This window comes from Macrotis lagotis, chromosome 7 (assembly GCF_037893015.1).
Source record: "Macrotis lagotis isolate mMagLag1 chromosome 7, bilby.v1.9.chrom.fasta, whole genome shotgun sequence".
Lineage (NCBI taxonomy): Eukaryota > Metazoa > Chordata > Mammalia > Peramelemorphia > Peramelidae > Macrotis > Macrotis lagotis.
In genome coordinates this window covers 211851521-211868518 of record NC_133664.1, presented here as the reverse complement: position 1 = coordinate 211868518, position 16998 = coordinate 211851521, and the positions used below count along the sequence as shown (strand labels likewise).

The 16998-nt window shown below is 35.1% G+C and overlaps 1 protein-coding gene across 6 annotated transcripts in view; it reads right to left on the bottom strand.

Moving 5' to 3' along the window:
• The window catches only part of GXYLT1 (glucoside xylosyltransferase 1), a 116836-nt gene that overhangs the window by 72546 nt on the left and 27292 nt on the right, over window positions 1–16998 (bottom strand). For all 6 annotated transcript variants that reach the window (XM_074194733.1, XM_074194732.1, XM_074194735.1 and 3 more), the window contains 2 exons: window positions 8582–8756; window positions 554–679 (listed from right to left, as the gene is read on the bottom strand). In XM_074194733.1, coding sequence (XP_074050834.1) covers window positions 554–679; window positions 8582–8756 — 301 coding nt within the window. The remainder of the gene's footprint in view (window positions 1–553; window positions 680–8581; window positions 8757–16998) is intronic.

Below are 16998 nucleotides of genomic sequence, written 5' to 3'. Positions count from 1 at the left end.
TGACCTAGTCCATTTCTGACTCAGGTCAAATGACCTTTCCTTAGACAACTTGGTCCCCTCCCCACCAACCCTTCTCTTAGGGGCTCACATATTAATGTCAAACTTACTAAGGCCAACTGTCCAACTTAGTCCACTGAAGATCAGAACTCCTGAGTTCAAAAGCTCCACCAGCCTCAGTTACCCCAAGAGTAGGGATTACAGGCATGCACAATTACACTAGGTCCATACTTTCACTAAACAAAACCCTACCTCCTTTTACAGTTCTACATCACTGTAGTAATATACTTTAATCTGGTTAAGATCACAGGAACACAAACTTATAGCTAGAAGAGATGAAAGAGAGCCTTTAGATGCCATCGAAGTTCAACTCCCTCATTTTACAGGTTAGCAAACTGAAAGCAAGAGAGCTTCTCCTGTGCAATTCTCCAGTGTTGATATGTAACTATATACTCACATGAATCTAACTTTCAATAATGAAATACAATAAAAATATGATTTAATTTAAAAACTTGCTTTATAAACAGCTTTTTAGCTATTTCTTTTAAGAACTTACTGGCAAAAACAATCTTTGGGATGCACATGGTTTAAAGAGTTTTTTCCATTCTGCTGCATTCTCAGGTGGAAAAGTTATTGGATATATAGTGTAATTAAATATCTGTAGAAATTTCCAGCCATCGAGCTAAGATAAAAACAACAGCATCAAAGGAGAAAAAACAGTTTAGTCTTCTGGTGTTTTTTTAACCAAATCAATTAATCAATAAACATTTACCATACAACAAGTATATAAAACACTCTGTGTTTTATTTACAGGCACTGGAAACATAAAGACAAAAGTGAAACTGTTCAATATTAGTCCTCCTCAAATGAATCCATATTTCTTAAGGAACTAGAGAGAGTTTGGGTAATTTATAAAATAAAAATTATATCATTTATGTTATATCATTTTGCAGGAAACAGATTATAATTCTCTCCTGCTTGTTTTTATTCAATTTCTTAATGCTATAATATCCAAAAGATATTAATGATGAATTGAAGAATATGTTCTATTAATGTTATTTTTCATCTCATAAAATAAGCTTATACTCGATATCCATTTACAATTATAAAAAAACTACCAATTATTGAAGAATCAAAATTTAGTAAAATATACTTAAGACAAAATAATTTGAAAACATTCAATTAACAAACATTTATTAAGCACCAAGTATACACAAGACCTTATGCTAAGGTGTGGGACATAAAAACAAAATTGAAACTACCCTTGCCCTCAAGGAGCTTAAGTTCTATTGGGGAGCAAGTAGAGACAACATATAAAAACGTAATTATATTCAATGTAAGTGAAAAGATATGGTGAAATTTCCAGCAATATTATATGATGATCAATTATTAAAGACTTAGTTCTTCTCAGCAATACAATGATCAAAGACAATTTGGAAAATGCCATTCACATCTCTTTAGAGATATAAAGTGTCAATTAGGAAAGAGTTCTGATTAGTGAAATTTCACCCAAACCAATTTGTATTATGTCATTTGCCAAATATGCCCATATCATTTCAAAGTTCAAAACATTTTCTACTGATGTAATTAAAATTTCAACTGGTCAGGTCAGCAAAACTGATTTAAAACATTAACAATCATAAACTTATTCTATTAATTCAACATTCAACATTCAACAGAATCCACAAAGAATTGAAGCACAAGCACTAGATGGTGACACAAAACTTTTACATTTGAGTTCCCTGGCAAAGTGAAGGAAAAAATATTATACAAGTTCCAAGTGCTATTTTGTCTAATCCTATACTAACTAAATGTGTTACATTTTAAGTACATTCACTTCTTTTCAAAATACTATGATAAAATTTAAAATACTGATCCACTGTACTGAAAGAATTATCATCATGAATTCCCAATAATGAAATGACAATTATTATGACAATACAAAATTTCATTTAACTCAAAAATAATAATTACAGGTGCCAATTTGGAGGTGAATAGCATTTTTTCATTATGAGTCCTTTGGAATTGTCTTGCATTACAATATGGATCAGAGCAGATAAGTCTCAGTTGATCATCATTACATTACTGTTAAAATATACAATGTTCACTTCACTTTGCATTAGTTCATGTAAGTCTTCTATTGTTTTTCTGAAATCACCCCCCTCATAATTTCTTACAGAACAGTATTACTCCATCATAACCATATATCAAAACTTGTTCAGCTATTCCCCAACTGATGAGCACCTCCTCTATTTCCAATTTTTTGCTACCATAAAATGAGCTGCTATAAGTATTTCTGTAACAATAAATCTTTTATGGGGAGGCTAGGTGGCACAGTGGATAGAGCACTGGCCCTGGAGTCAGGAGTACCTGGGTTCAAATCAGGCCTTAGACACTTAATAATTACCTAGCTGTGTGGCCTTGGACAAGCCACTTAACCCCATTCGCCTTGCAAAAACCTAAAAAATAAAATAATAAAAATAAATCTTTTACATTTTTTAAAGTCTCTGGGATATAGACCTAACCCCGGCCTTCATATTTCTGGGTCAAAGACTATGAAGAGTTCTACAGCTGTTTGGGCATGATTCCAAATTGTCCTTCCAGAATGGTTGGCCCAGTTCACAATTCCATCAACAATTCATTAATGTATCTCATTCGCCAGCATTTGTCATTTATGATGTTGCACTTCAGAGCTCTTTTAATTTGCATTTCTCTAATTATTTGATTTTTTTTCTTCTGAAAATTGCCTTTATATTCTTTGACCATTTATCAATTAGAGAATAGCTTTTATTTTCACAAAATTTTACTTGGTTCCCTATAAATTTGGGAAATAAGGTTTTTATTAGAGAAACTGGCTACAAAATTTTTTGATATTACTTCATTGTTGATATTTTTTAGAAAATGCAGTTTCCTTAATAATCCCTATAATCACATTTATTTTTGCTTTGTTTGAGGTCATAATTGCTATGTCCGCTTTTTTACTTTAACTGAACCATAATAGATTCTGTTCTTATTTTAACACTGTATGTGTTCTGTTTTAAAAATGTCATAATATATTGTTGTATTCTGGTTTCTGATTCATTTTGCTATCTACTTCCATGAATTAGCCCATTCCATTCATATTCATGGTTATGATTACTAACAAATTTTTACTAATTACTATTTTCCCTCCATACTATTGTCTTCTGTTTATCCTTTTCCTCTCTCATTTTATTCTCTCCCTTCTGAAAAATCTGTTTTGCTTCTGACCCTACCTCCCTTAATCTACTCTCCTTTTTCTCATCCTTCCCTTCTCTCCCTTTTGCTAATCCCTTTCCTCTCATATTGTACTGCTGGGTAATCCCATTTCCCTGTTGAATAAAATAGATGTCTATATCCAATGGAGGATGTATTTAGATTCTTCCTTGATCCAATGAAAGTGTCATTGATCCATTGCCTGCCATCTCCCTCCCATTTTCCCCTCCTCTATAAAATCTCTTCCTTATTTAGATTAATGACTTCCCCCACTACTCTCCCTTTTAGAGATCAATGAAGACAATGATTTGAACTTTATTTAGAATGAATGTTCTTGTACTGAAGATGAGTATGTTTGTCTGGTTTCGATATATTTCTCTGGTTAGTTTTGGTATTTTCGTTAAGGTCCCTGGAAAGAGAGGCTGCTATCAAATTAGTCTCATAGCTCCTTTAATTTTTGCAGGGTAGTCTCATTCCTGAGATTAAATTCAAGCTTAATACTGCTACTACTACAACAAAGTAAACTTGATTTAAAAAAAAAACTTCCTTGCACAGATAGCAATAACTGGACAGTCTATTTTCCAAAGATTCTCAGGAATATATTAGAGGCAGGAGTTAATTCACCAGCACCTACTATGCAGGATCAATTAGAGAAAATGTACAAATTTTTAAAGAAAAAATAGGTAGAAAAAATATTCTGCTTTTGTAACTAGAGGATAAGAGGAGGGTCGATTTTAATGAATATCTTTTTTACACTAAGTAATGATGATGGAGAGATCTTTTATTTTGTAAGAAGAGTTCCATCTTCACCCATTTTTCCAAAGAACCAAAGGAACCAATTGTTCCTTAAATGCTTGATAGAATTCACTTATGAATCCATCTGGCCCTGGAGATTTTTTCTTAGGGAGTTCAATAATGACTTGTTGAATTTCTTTTTCTGAGATAGGGTTGTTTAGGTTTTTAATTTCCTCTTCACTTTAACCTGGGCAACTTATATTTTTGTAAATATTCGTCCATTTCACTTAAATTGACAAATTTATTAGCATAGAGTTGGGCAAAATCATTCTGAATTATTTCTTTAATTTCCTCCTCATTGATGGTGAGTTCACCTTTTTCATTTATGATACTAGTAAATTTGGTTTTCTTCTTATTTTTTTTAGATCAAATTAATCAGAGGTTTATCAATTTTATTGGTTTTTCATAAAATCAACTCTTGGTTCTATTTATTAGTTCAATAGTTTTCTTGTTTTCAATTTTATTAATTTCTCCTTTAATTTTTAGAATTTCTAATTAAGTATTTAATTGCTGGTTTTTTGTTCTTTCTCTAATTTTTAGTTGCATATTTAGTTCATTGATTTCCTCTTTCTCTAATTTATTCATGTAAGCATTTAAAGACATAATATATCCTCTGACAGATGCCTTGAGTGAATCCCATAGGCTTTGGTATATTGTTTCATTATTGTCATTATCTAGGAAGAAATAATTCTTTCTGGAATTTGTTGTTTGATCCACTCATTTTTTTTACAAGGCAATGGAGTTAAGTGGCTTGCCCAAGGCCACACAGCTAGGTAATTAAGTGTCTGAGAACAGATTTGAACCCAGGTATTGACTCCAGGGCTAGTGCTCTATCCACTGCACCACCTAGCCGCCCCATCCACTCATTTTTTAAAATGAAATTATTTAATTTCCAATTAGTTTTGAGTCTGTATCTCCCTGGTCCAGTATTGCATATGATTTTTATTGCATTATGATCTGAGAAAGATGTATTCACTATTTCTGCCCTTCTGCAGTTGATCATTAGATTTTTATAACCTAGTAAATGGTCAAATTTTGCGTAAGTGCTCTATCCCCATTCAGTTTTCTCCACAAGTCTATCATATCTAGGTTTTCTAAGAATTTATTTATCTCCTTAACTTCCTTCATGTTTATTTTATGGTTAGATTTGTCTAAATCTGAGAGTGGGAGGTGGAGATCTTCCACTAGTAGAATTTTGATGTCTATGTCTTCCTGTAGCTCTTTCAATTTCTTCTCTAAGAATTTGGATGCTATACCATTCTGTGCATATATATTCAGTATTGAAATTACTTTATTGTCTATAGTACATTTTATGAGGATATATTTGTTCCATTTTCTATTAAGCTCTAGTTTTTTCATCAAGAAAAGTTGGAAGTCTTCCATTTTGTTAAATGTCCATCTTTTCTCCTAGAAGAGAAGGCTCAGCTTTGCTGAGTAGTGGATTCTTGGCTGCATTCCAAGATCCCTTGCTCTTCAGAATATCTCATTCCAGGCCCTTTAATCCCTTAATATAGATGAAGCCAGGTCCTGTGTAATCCCTATTGTGGCTCCTTGGTATCTAAATTGTTTCTTTCTGGCTGCTTGCAGGATTTTCTCTTTTATCTGATAGTTTTGGAATTTGACCACAACATTCCATGGTGTTTTCATTTTAGGAACTCTTTCTGGAGGGAATATATACATATATATATTTTGCAAGGCAGATGGGGTTAAGTGGCTTGCCCAAGGCCACACAGCTAGGTAATTATTAAGTGTCTGAGACTGGATTTGAACCCAGATACTACTGACTCCAGGACCGGTACTTTATCCACTATGCAACCTAAACTCCTTCCTGATTTGTTCAAAGAAGTCTTTCTGTGCTAGAGACTAGATCATATTCTCAGAGGATCTAGGTCTCTTTGACTTAGGGTCTTTTCCTTCTATGAAGTTCTCTATGAACCCTCCTTTTCTCTGACCTTCCTTCATTTTCCAAGGGACTGGTTCACAGACTTTTGGTGTTGAAATCCCCTAGAGGCTTTACTCACTGGGTTTAGTAACTCCAAGTGGGCTGGCCAGTAGGCTGTGTTGGTTGCTTTCTCTGGAATGTCTGTGACCTTAATTTGAGGCCCTCTCTCTTAGCCTGGAGGGGGTGGATAAAACAGTTTGTCCAAAGGTGGGTTTTGCCCTAGGGCAAGGTAATTGTTCTCCCTATTCACAGCTGAGGGAGGTCTTCTGCTCTTAGCTTGAGGCAGAGGTGGGCTATAATTGTGTTTGTTCTGGGAAGAGGCTTCAGCTGAAAAGAAGGTATGGCTATAGCTCTCCTGCACTGGAACTCACCTTCCAGTTCTGTAGGCAAGCTCCTGATTGTCAGTGCTACAACCAATGCCCCTCCTCCCTAGTTGCCCTTGTAGGCCAATCAGGCTTACCCCGCTTTTAGGCTTCCAGGCTCTCGCCCATCCCACTGATCAGGCTAGTAGAGCTCTCAGGTTCTGACCCTGTCCTGTGCTCCTGGCAGTCTGCCCTCTGCACCCAGCTCACCCATGATCCCAGAGGACAAACCTTGAGGTAGATTTTCTCCTAGTTTCTCTTTCTGGGTTTTGTAGATTGGATTTCTGTCAAGAGGTTTGTTTCATATTATATATGAGGGAAGATCAGGGGAGAAGATCAGCAGACTAGCACTGTGCCTGTCTTCTTTCCGCCATCATAGCCTGAAGTCCACTCATGATTTCTTATAGAAAAATAGTAATAGACTTGTTCAGTCATTCACCAATTGATGGGTATTCCCCTAGTTTCCAATTTTTTTGCCACTACAAATAGAGTTGCTATAAATAATTTTGAACATGTGGGATTTTTCCCTGTTTTGTATGAACTCTTTGGAATATAAGACATAGTGGTGATATTGCTGTATCATAGGGTATGCACAGCTAAGTGTCTGAAATTGATTTTGAACTCAGGTTCTCCTGATCAAGGACCAGTGCTCTATCCACTATGCCACCTAGCTGCCAGAAAGTGTCCTGGTTTCCCTGCAACTTCAAACACTAGTGCTCCTTTTGATCCTGGTACTATGACTAGATCTCCTTCTCTTTTACAGCCATAAGTGCTAGTGGTTTCTTTGCCTTGGAATTGTGACCCAATCCCTTGCTCTCCTGTGTTCACAATGCTCCTCTTTGCCTTGAAACTGTGACCAGGATTTCTGTTCCCTTTTAACCAATCTCAAGTGCTCATCTCTATCTTAGAGCTGTCATCCAGAAACTATGTATGCCAAAGATTTGCCAGTCAGCACCAGATGTACTTAGTGCCAAAGGGTCCCCTGCAATCTCTTTCTGATCAGTTTCTGAATTTCTTTACCATCTCTGTTCTAACAACTCCCAAAGCTGCTATTACTAACACTCTTGTGACAATCTCTAAGAAAGGTAGTCTGTGCTGCTGACACGTGAGGTCTGGACTGTCCTCTATTCTAGTGTCATAAACCATTCCTGCTGACATCTTAGTTTTCTCAAATGGAAAAATTTCTTTCCCTGAAATGCTATTGGTTCTGCTCTTCAAAAATTTGATTTGAGGCATCGTTTAAGTTATTTGTAGGTGAATGTTGGGAAAATTCAGCTGGATTGCTGCTTCTACTCTGCCATTATGACAGTGTACACATTTTTTAAGATAACATTTGAAAAACTGCAAAATATCACAATCGCAAAAAAAGAAACTTTTACTAGTTGAAACCAGTAGTTTAAGAAAAAGTTCAATATGGAAGGTGGATTGGATTAACATTTTTAAAAAGAAAACTAAAACTTTATTTCTTGAAATAAGCAAAAAAACTGTCTGCATAAATCTGATACATTCTTGATTAAGTAAAAAATAAAACAATCACCAAAAACCTCTTAGCTTTATATTATTAAACTCATAATACTTCAATTGACATTGAAAGAAAAGTTCATAAAAATTGTAGAGAAATGAAAAGCACTAATATAAGAAATTTAAAATATAAAACCTTAGCTATCAAGATTCCATTAACTCTAAATTAAGTTTTACTTTTGCTTAGCAAAATATTTTTTCACAAAAAAATACGCTACCAATGCAGAAAACACTTCATATATTTAATATAAATAATAAAAGAAAACAATGTTTTCTGGCATCATTAGGGACTTTAGACACTTCATTTCCATTATATAAATTATAAACTATTATTATATTAAAACAATTTTAAGGATTTCTCCTAGTCAACTCTTGTTCATCTAATTTGACAATGTCTTAAAACAATAGACTGTTTAATTACTTTTAATTAAACTTTCCTCAAGTATCTGAGGTATTTCAAGTCTAAGATTCTATAAAAATATGTGATTAAAACTTTTTTCACTTAGATAACTTCTACTCATCAGTAAGTCTTAATTTAATTCTCATAATTAGTAAGTACTCATTAAACACTTGCTATGTTCCAGGCACTATACTATCATTTATACAGTATGATCATCTAAAAAGCTTCAACTATTTTTTAATTTACATCAAAATATTTACTACAGATATGTGTGTGTGTGTGTGTGTGTGTATACAGATGTATATTCTGCAACCTATTCCAAATACCTACTATGCTTTTGAAGCCGTGATGCAATTGGTCTTCAGCAAAAATGTGAAACTGAAGAGGTTGAATGCTGAAAATGATAGCTGATTTTATCATGGTTACAGTCTCTTCCAGTCGTTCACCACAGGCTACCACAGCCAGGTGCATTGTCTCAGAGGACTGTGTTCTCATCAGTCTATACCTAATGATAAAGAAATCATTTTAAGTTGTAAAACTTTCAATATAACTTTACAAAATAAGCATAATTTAGCATATGAAATACTTCATAATAAACAATGAAACATCGCTGAAAATGAAAGACAAATTCAAAAGAATTTATGATTACAAATTAATGCAAAACAGAAAATAGAGCCAAAAAAATAAGTAGAATAACAACAATAATGTAAACAAGAACAAAACTAAAAGGCAACGAAGTATGTTCAAGACCTGGAATCAGGACCTAGGTTTGACTCCTGATTCCATCACTTACTACCTATGTGACTTAGGGAAAATCACTTAATCTATGTGCCTCAGTATCTTTATTAGTAAAATGAAGGTGTGGGTTAGATGTTAGATGATCCTTGAAATCCCTTCTAGTTGTACATCTATAATTCTTTTGATTTAAGGCAGTTGAACACTGATTAACTGCAATAACCAATTTCAGTCCTAGAGAACAAATGATAAAACACACTTATCTCCATGTATTAGAGATTGAGAGCTACACTTACAAAAATTTCTACATCTGGTCATATGTGGGCATTTTGTTTAACTTTGCTACAGAGAAAGATTCAGCAGGGAAAGTAAGTATAATCAGAAATATACCCAGCCACAAAATTTAACTATATTGGCTACATAGCTTCAATTTAAAAAGCAAATATTTCCTTTATATTACTAACATCTAAAATCTCTAATTTAAAAAAGTGAACCTTTCCACTAAGGGCAACCTTTCTAAATATACTCCGATCTGAGTTTCTCCTTCCTCCTCTTGGATACTGTCCTTACAACTATCTCCTCTCTTTAACTACCAATCTCTACCAATTCAGTCCCAGCTAGCTATAGTCATGCCCAAATCTCTATAATTCTTTTTTAAAAATCTGCTCTAAGTGACTCTCCTTTAACTTCTCAAAACACTGCAATATCACCTGATCACCTGATCATACATCAAAAATTGATTTCTCTAAAATTCCTAGTGAATTCTAAAGTGCCATCTCTTATGCCCTTTTCTCATCAGCTTATCCCTTCTTAAATTTTCTGCAGCATTTAACAATGTTAACCACCCATTTGTCCTTTATAGTATGGCACTCTAGCATTTTCTCATTGATCTCCTTTGGCCTGACTATGCCTTCTTCCTGGATCATTATCTATATACATACCTTACAGGCCCAATTGTGGGTCCTCGTTTTGCTATACTCTCATATGGTTATCTTTCAGATCACAAACTTATTCATAGGTAGATGACTCTAAGATCTGAATATCATGCCCTAATATCTTTCCCAAAACTTCATTTATTTATCTTTATCTGACTATTGAATATTTAGAAATAGACATGCATGCAATAGGCAATTTAAATCTAACATATTCCAATTTGAACTTATCTTTTCTCCAAAATCCATCTACCTTCCAAATTTCTCTATTTCTATTAAAATCATCTCTCTAATCACAGAGATTCTCAATTCCTAATGAACTCACTGATCAAAGAACAAATCACAGAGTAGAGAATTTCAAAAAAAAATTGCGCCACACTATTTTTCAGTTTCCCAACAAGTTTTTTTCAAATGGTGAGTTCTTATTCCAGAAACTAATGTCTTTGGATTTGTCGAACAGTATAATACTATAGTCATTTAATACTGTTTCTTTTGAACCTACCTTAATCCACTGATCTATGTACTCTTTTTTTTAACCAGTGCCAGACAGTTTTGATGACTGCTGCTTTATCATATAGATCTGGTAGAGCTAGGCCACCTTCCTTTACATTTTTTTTCATCAGTTCCCTTGATATTCTTGACCTTTTTTGCTCCAGATGAATTTTGTTACTACATTTTCTCATTTGGTAAAATAATTATTTGGTGGTTTGATTGGTATGGCACTGAATAGGTAATTTAATTTGGGCACTGTCATTATTATATTAGCTTGAGCAATCAACATTTTTCCAATTGTTGAGATCTGACTTTATTTGGGTAAGAAGTGCTTTATAACTGTATTCATACAGTTTCTAGATTTGCCTTGAGGTGTAGATTCCTAAGTATTTAATGTTGTCTGCAGTTGCTTTAAATGGAATTTCTCTATCTCTTGCTCCTGGGCTTTGTTGTTCATTTATAGAAATGCTGATGACTTATGTAAGTTTATTTTCCATCCTGCTACTTTGCTTAATTTGCTAATTTTTTTGAGTCATCAAAGAAAATTATGACAATGAGAATATACATCAAGGCTTCTGGGATGAGTGAACAGAGATTCCTTACAGAAAACTTTGTATCACTAACCACTTTCATCACTAAATGAGAAAAAGAACAGTTAAATAATCTAAATATAAGCATGGATTTTAAAAACAGAAAAGCAACAAATTTTAAAAGACTTATGTCTCAAAATATAAATTCTTCAAATTGAAGAAAATAATTTTTTAAAGCAAAAAAAACTGAGTTGAAAACTAAAATTAGGAGTTTTTTAAAGACAAAAAAAAAGAACAGTCAATTTAAAAAGAATAGAATATCAAATCTCCAATACCACAAAAAGAACTCACAAAAATGAACATGAAATAGGGAAATTAACATAAACTATTGTGCTAGTCAGATGAAGACAATATTTACAAAATATTTACAATATTTACAAAAATATAAAATACCCAAGTTAATAGAGCATGAGAGAAGAGATTTAAGTCACTTTTTAAAAATATGCTTTCAAAAAATTATCTCATTTCATCCAGGTCCAGCACTCTATCCATATTCATTCTCCAAAGAATAATTAATTTCAATATTACATAAGCCTTGTGTAAAAAAGAAAGAATCCTACAGCATTCATTCTATTATGCAAAAACAGTCCTGAAAAACTAAACCAGGGAGAAACAAAACAAAGAAAGAAACCTGAACCAAAATCCCTAACAAATAATAACCAAAAAAATTGAATAAAATATTAGCAAAGTGGGTAAAATAACTTATTTAGAAGTCTATACACTATTGGGGTGGCTAGGTGGCACAGTAGATGGAGCGCTAGCCCTGGAGTCAGGAGTACCTGAGTTCAAATGTGACCTCAGACACTTAATAACTGTGTGGCCTTGGGCAAGCTACTTAATCCCTTTGCCTTACAAAAACAAAAAAAGAAGTCTATACACTATTACCAGACTGAATTTACAGAACAGGTTCAAAATAAAGAAAAGTAGATACTAAAAACAGAAATTTTAAATCATATAATTACATCAATCATCGGAGAAAAACTTTTGCAAAAAGTCAATACCCATTTATGAAAAGACATGAAAAGGTATAGCCATAAGTAGAAAGTTCCTTAATATGGCAAAGAATACATTTCTTCCCCCATTTTTTTCAATACATATATTTATTTATTTTTCCAATTACACGTAAAGTTAACTTTCAATAACCTTTTTGTAAGGATTTGAGTTCTACATTTTTCTCCCTACCTCCCTTCCTAACCCCACTCCTCTTCACAGAGAGTAATCTAATACAGATTATACATCTATAATAACGGGAAACATATTGCCATATTAATCATGCTGTGAAAGAAAAATCAGAACAATAAGGAGAAAACCGAGGGAAAAACTATAAAACATAAAACAAATTTTAAAAATTGAAAATAGTCAGCTTTGATCTGTATTCAGACTCCATAGTTTCTTCTCTGAATGTGAATGGTATTTTCCATCACAAGTCCTGTAGAATTGTCTTTGATTACTCTACTACTAAGAAGAACAAATCCATCACAGTGATCATCACATAATGTTGCTATTAATGTAAACAATGTTGCAAAGAGTATATACTTAAAACAAATGGACATTATCTGATTTGAAGAAATACTATAGGTTCATCCAATGAGATCAGACGTAAAACATACAAATTCATCATCATTACTGTTATTTGAAGAAATGATAAAAGTGTAAATCAAATCATTGGATAAGAAAAAAAATGAGGGAATAAACATAGGCATGGTAGGAATAAAATTGTTAATTATTGCAAATTATTTGATAATTCAGAGAAACCCAAAGATTAAAGTAAAAATTACATGAAATAGTAACTTCAGAAAATTTGCAGTATTTAAAATAAATCCATATAAACTATCAGCATTTCTGTGTATTAGCAAAGAAAGAAAGAAGAGATAGGGGAATTACATTCAAAATAATTATTTGTATGTGTTTAGTACAAAAACATTAAAAAAAACTGTCTGAGATTAGTGATTTGAAATAAAATCTTGAGGCAGTAATTTTTTGTTTCTGCAAGGCATTGGGGTTAAGTGACTTGCCCAAAATCAAACAGCTAGGTAGTTATTAAATGTCTGAGGCCACATTTGAACTCAGGTTCTCCTGAGTCCAGGACTAGTGCTCCATCTACTTCACCACCTAGTTGCCCCCTTGAGACCATGATTTAATAATATTCTGAGTTTTGATATCCAGTATGACTGTCTAAATTTCCAGTGAGCCAATAATCCACCATTTACAGGACTGCTTATATGCAATTGCTTATTTGCAATTCCTAGAGACAGTCCCAGCAGAAGAAAGAGCTTTAATATAGGAGAGTGAAGAATCTGCCATAGTCCCAAAAAGAGCAAAGTGCTAGTGGTCATCAAGAGGAAGAAGGCGCTCTAGTCTGATGTTGAAGGTAGAAAGGAACATTAATACTTACAACAATTCATAATTCCAGGGTCATAATAAGCAAAAGAAATTGCAGTTGTGAGAAATATGGGAGAAAAGTGCATGTGATCACACAGAAAAGAGCACAAGTCAAGAGAAGAATGACCACACCTATCAAACACCAGAACTAGCTCTGAAAAACACCTGAAACATGTTCTAAATGCCTGAAAACAGAGCCCAAACTTAGCTAAATTTGTAAATCAAGAAATAGAATAGGAAAATGGGAAAATAAAAAAAGAACCTGACCACAGAAACTTCATACAGTGACAGGAAGATCAAGAAATAAAAGTCAGAAGAAAAGAATAAAGACAGAACTACAAGCAAAGTTTCAAAGGAAAAAAATGTGAACTGATCTCAGACCCAAAAAGAATTACTGGAAAAGCTCAAAAAGAATTCTTTAAATCCAATAAAAATAGAGGAAAAAATGGGGAAAGAAAGGGAGTGATAAAAGAAAATTATGAAAAGAAAGCTAATATCTTGGTAAAAGAAACTCAAAAAACTGAAGTGGTCAAATTGTAAAGAGGCAAAAATTTCACTCAAGGAAAGAGCTTCTAAAAGAGCTGGGCTAATCAAATACAAAAAAAAGAGTTACAAAAGCTCAATGAAGAAAATAAATCCATAAAAATTAGAATTCAGCAAGTGAAAGCTAATGATGTCCATGAGACATCAAAAAACAATAAAAAAAGAAAATGAAAAAACTGGGAAAAATCTGAAATATTTCATTGGAAAAACAATGACCTGAAAAATAGATCAAAGAAAATATACTGGACTATTTGAAAGCCATGATAAAAAAAATTAGAAATCACCTTTCAAGTTATTAAATAAAAAAAGAATTTATCTCCACTCAAACATGAATAGAGTACAAAGGTTTCTCCACCTGAGTGGGATCAGAATAAAATTGTTAAGAAAGTCAATCTGGGGGAGGAGCCAAGATGGCAACAATGAAGGATCAAGTCTTAGGCTCTCTCTGATAAAATTCATAAGCTAAGGACTCTAAGCTTTCCAGAGACAGAACCCACAGAGGGACCCAATGAGGCAGTTCTCCTACTCAAGGTAACCTGGAAAAGAGCAGAAAGGCTCTGTTTCCCGGAGCCAGAGGGGTGGCCCGCCAGAGGGGTAGCCCACTGGAGCGAAAGAACCTCAGCCTCCCGGAGGCAGCCCCAGGGCGCTGGGAGCCTCAGCTCACAGCAGTGGGGAGTCTCCTGAGCTGCACCCGGGGGAGCAACAGGCACAAAGTGGGGGAACAGCAGTGGACCTCTGCCAGAGCGAGCACCTGGAGACCAGCCTTCAGGGCACACAGCAAGCAACTTGGTCTTTCTGCAGCCCTGATCCAGGAACTGAAGAGCCCATAAGCAGGAGCCCCCAGGGCATGAGCCCATTGAGCAGAGGGAGGGGAGTGAAGAGAGGGAGACTGCAGAGCTATGTCCTCAGCCCCAGGAACAGGACTTTGGGGCTCTGACCACATTCAGATCCTGATTACAGTCTAGCCCCCACCAAGAGCAGCACGGCCCCCCCACCTCAGCCCCGTGGCAGAAGGGGGCGCATATGGTCATTCACAGACCAGGAGGGAGGACAGAGCCTCACACACTGAGACTCTTGTGGGAGTGTCCCAAAAGATCAGGAAGCACCCCAAAACAGGCACAGGCTGGGAAAAATGAGCAAGCAGAGAAAAAAGAGGAACACAATTGAGAAATATTTTGCAAATGAGCCCAAGAAGGATCAAAACACTCAGTCTGAAGAAGAGGAAGCACAAGCTCCTGCATCTAAAGACTCCAAAAAAAAAACAGAAATTGGGCTCAGGCTATGACAGAGATTTAAAAAGACTTTGAAAATCAAATGAGGGTGTTAGAAGAAAAACTGGGAAAAGAAATGAGAGAGATGCAGGAAAAACATGAAAATGAAGTCAGCAGCCTAGTCAAGGAAATCCAAAAAAATGCTGAAGAAAATAGCATGCTAAAAACCAGCTTAGGTCAAATGGATAAAACAGTTCAAAAAGTTATGGAGGAGAAGAATGCTTTAAAAAGCAGAATGGGCCAGATGGAAAAAGAGATAAGAAAACTCTCTGAGGAGAACAAATCCTTCAGACAAAGAATAAAATTCAGGGAGATTGATGAATTTGCCAGAAATTGGGAATCAATACTTCAAAACCAAAAAAAAAAAATGAAAAATTAGAAGAAATGTGAAATATCTCATTGAAAAAACAACTGATATGGAAAACAGACTTAGGAAAGATAATTTAAAAATTATTGGAATACCTGAAAGTCATGATCAGGAAAAGAGCCTTGACATCATTTTCAAAGAATTACTACAGGAAAATTGCCCTGATATCCTAGAAGCAGAGGGCAAAATAGAAATGGAAAGAATCCACCGATCCCCCTGAGAAAGAGATCCCACAAAAACAACCCCTAGGAATATCATAGCCAAGTTCCAGAACTCCCAAGTCAAAGAGAAAATATTACAAGCAGCCAGGAGGACACAACTCAAATACCGTGGAGCTGTAGTCAGGATCACACAGGACTTAGCAGCAACTACATTGGAAGCTCCTAGGGCTTGGAATAGAATATACTGGAAGGCAAAAGAGCTTGGAATGCAACCAAGAATCAACTACCCAGCAAGGCTGAATGTCCTCTTCCAGGGAAAAAGATGGACTTTCAGTGAACCAGGGGAATTTCAAATGTTCCTTTTGGAATGGCCAGAGCTGAACAGAAGGTTTGATCTTCATATACAGGACTCAGTTGAAGCATAGAGATTAGAGAAGGGGAAAATATGAGGGACTTAATGATGATGAACTTCATGTATTCCTGTATAGAAAAATGACACTGATAATACTCATATGAACCTTCTCAGCTAATAGAGCAGGTAGGGGGAGCTTTTATAGTTGAAGCACAGGAGAAAGCTGAATTCGAAGATTAAATATGGTGTAAAAATGGAGAAAGAAAAAGGAGAGGGGGAATAGGCCAAGATATTTCATATAATAAGACTTTTCTTCATTATAATGAGCTATTGCAATGATATGGAAGGCAAGGGGGAATGAGGGAAACTTCACTCTCATCAGAGGTGGCTAGGAGAGGAAACAGCATATATACTCAGTGGGGTATAGGCATTCGGAGTAAGGAGAGGGGGCGACAGGGGGAACGGGGGGATGTGAGTGATGGAGGAGAGTATGGACCATGGGGGGAGAGTGGTCAGATATAACACATTTTCTTTTTTAATTATTGCAAGGGGCTGGGATTGGATGGCCTGTCAAGGACCATAGGGCCAGGTGGATTCTGGGCCTAAGGGGTGGTATGGGGGCTCAGGGCTTCTTGGCCCCAAGACCAGGGATCTGTCTGCTGTGCCACTCAGCTACCCTACAGCAAAGTCAGAGTGAATGGAGATAGAAAATATAGTACATGGTAGTGGAGAAATAAGAAAGGAGGGAGTTGCGATCAGCAATGGCAACATTGGAAAAATAAGGAAGTAACTTTTGCCATGGACTAATCATAAAGAATGTGATCCATGCACAACAGAGTTATTGGTGTTAGAACAAATACTGAAGCACATTTTTTAATAATATTATTATTATTATTGGGGGGGGTGCAGGGCAAATGGGACT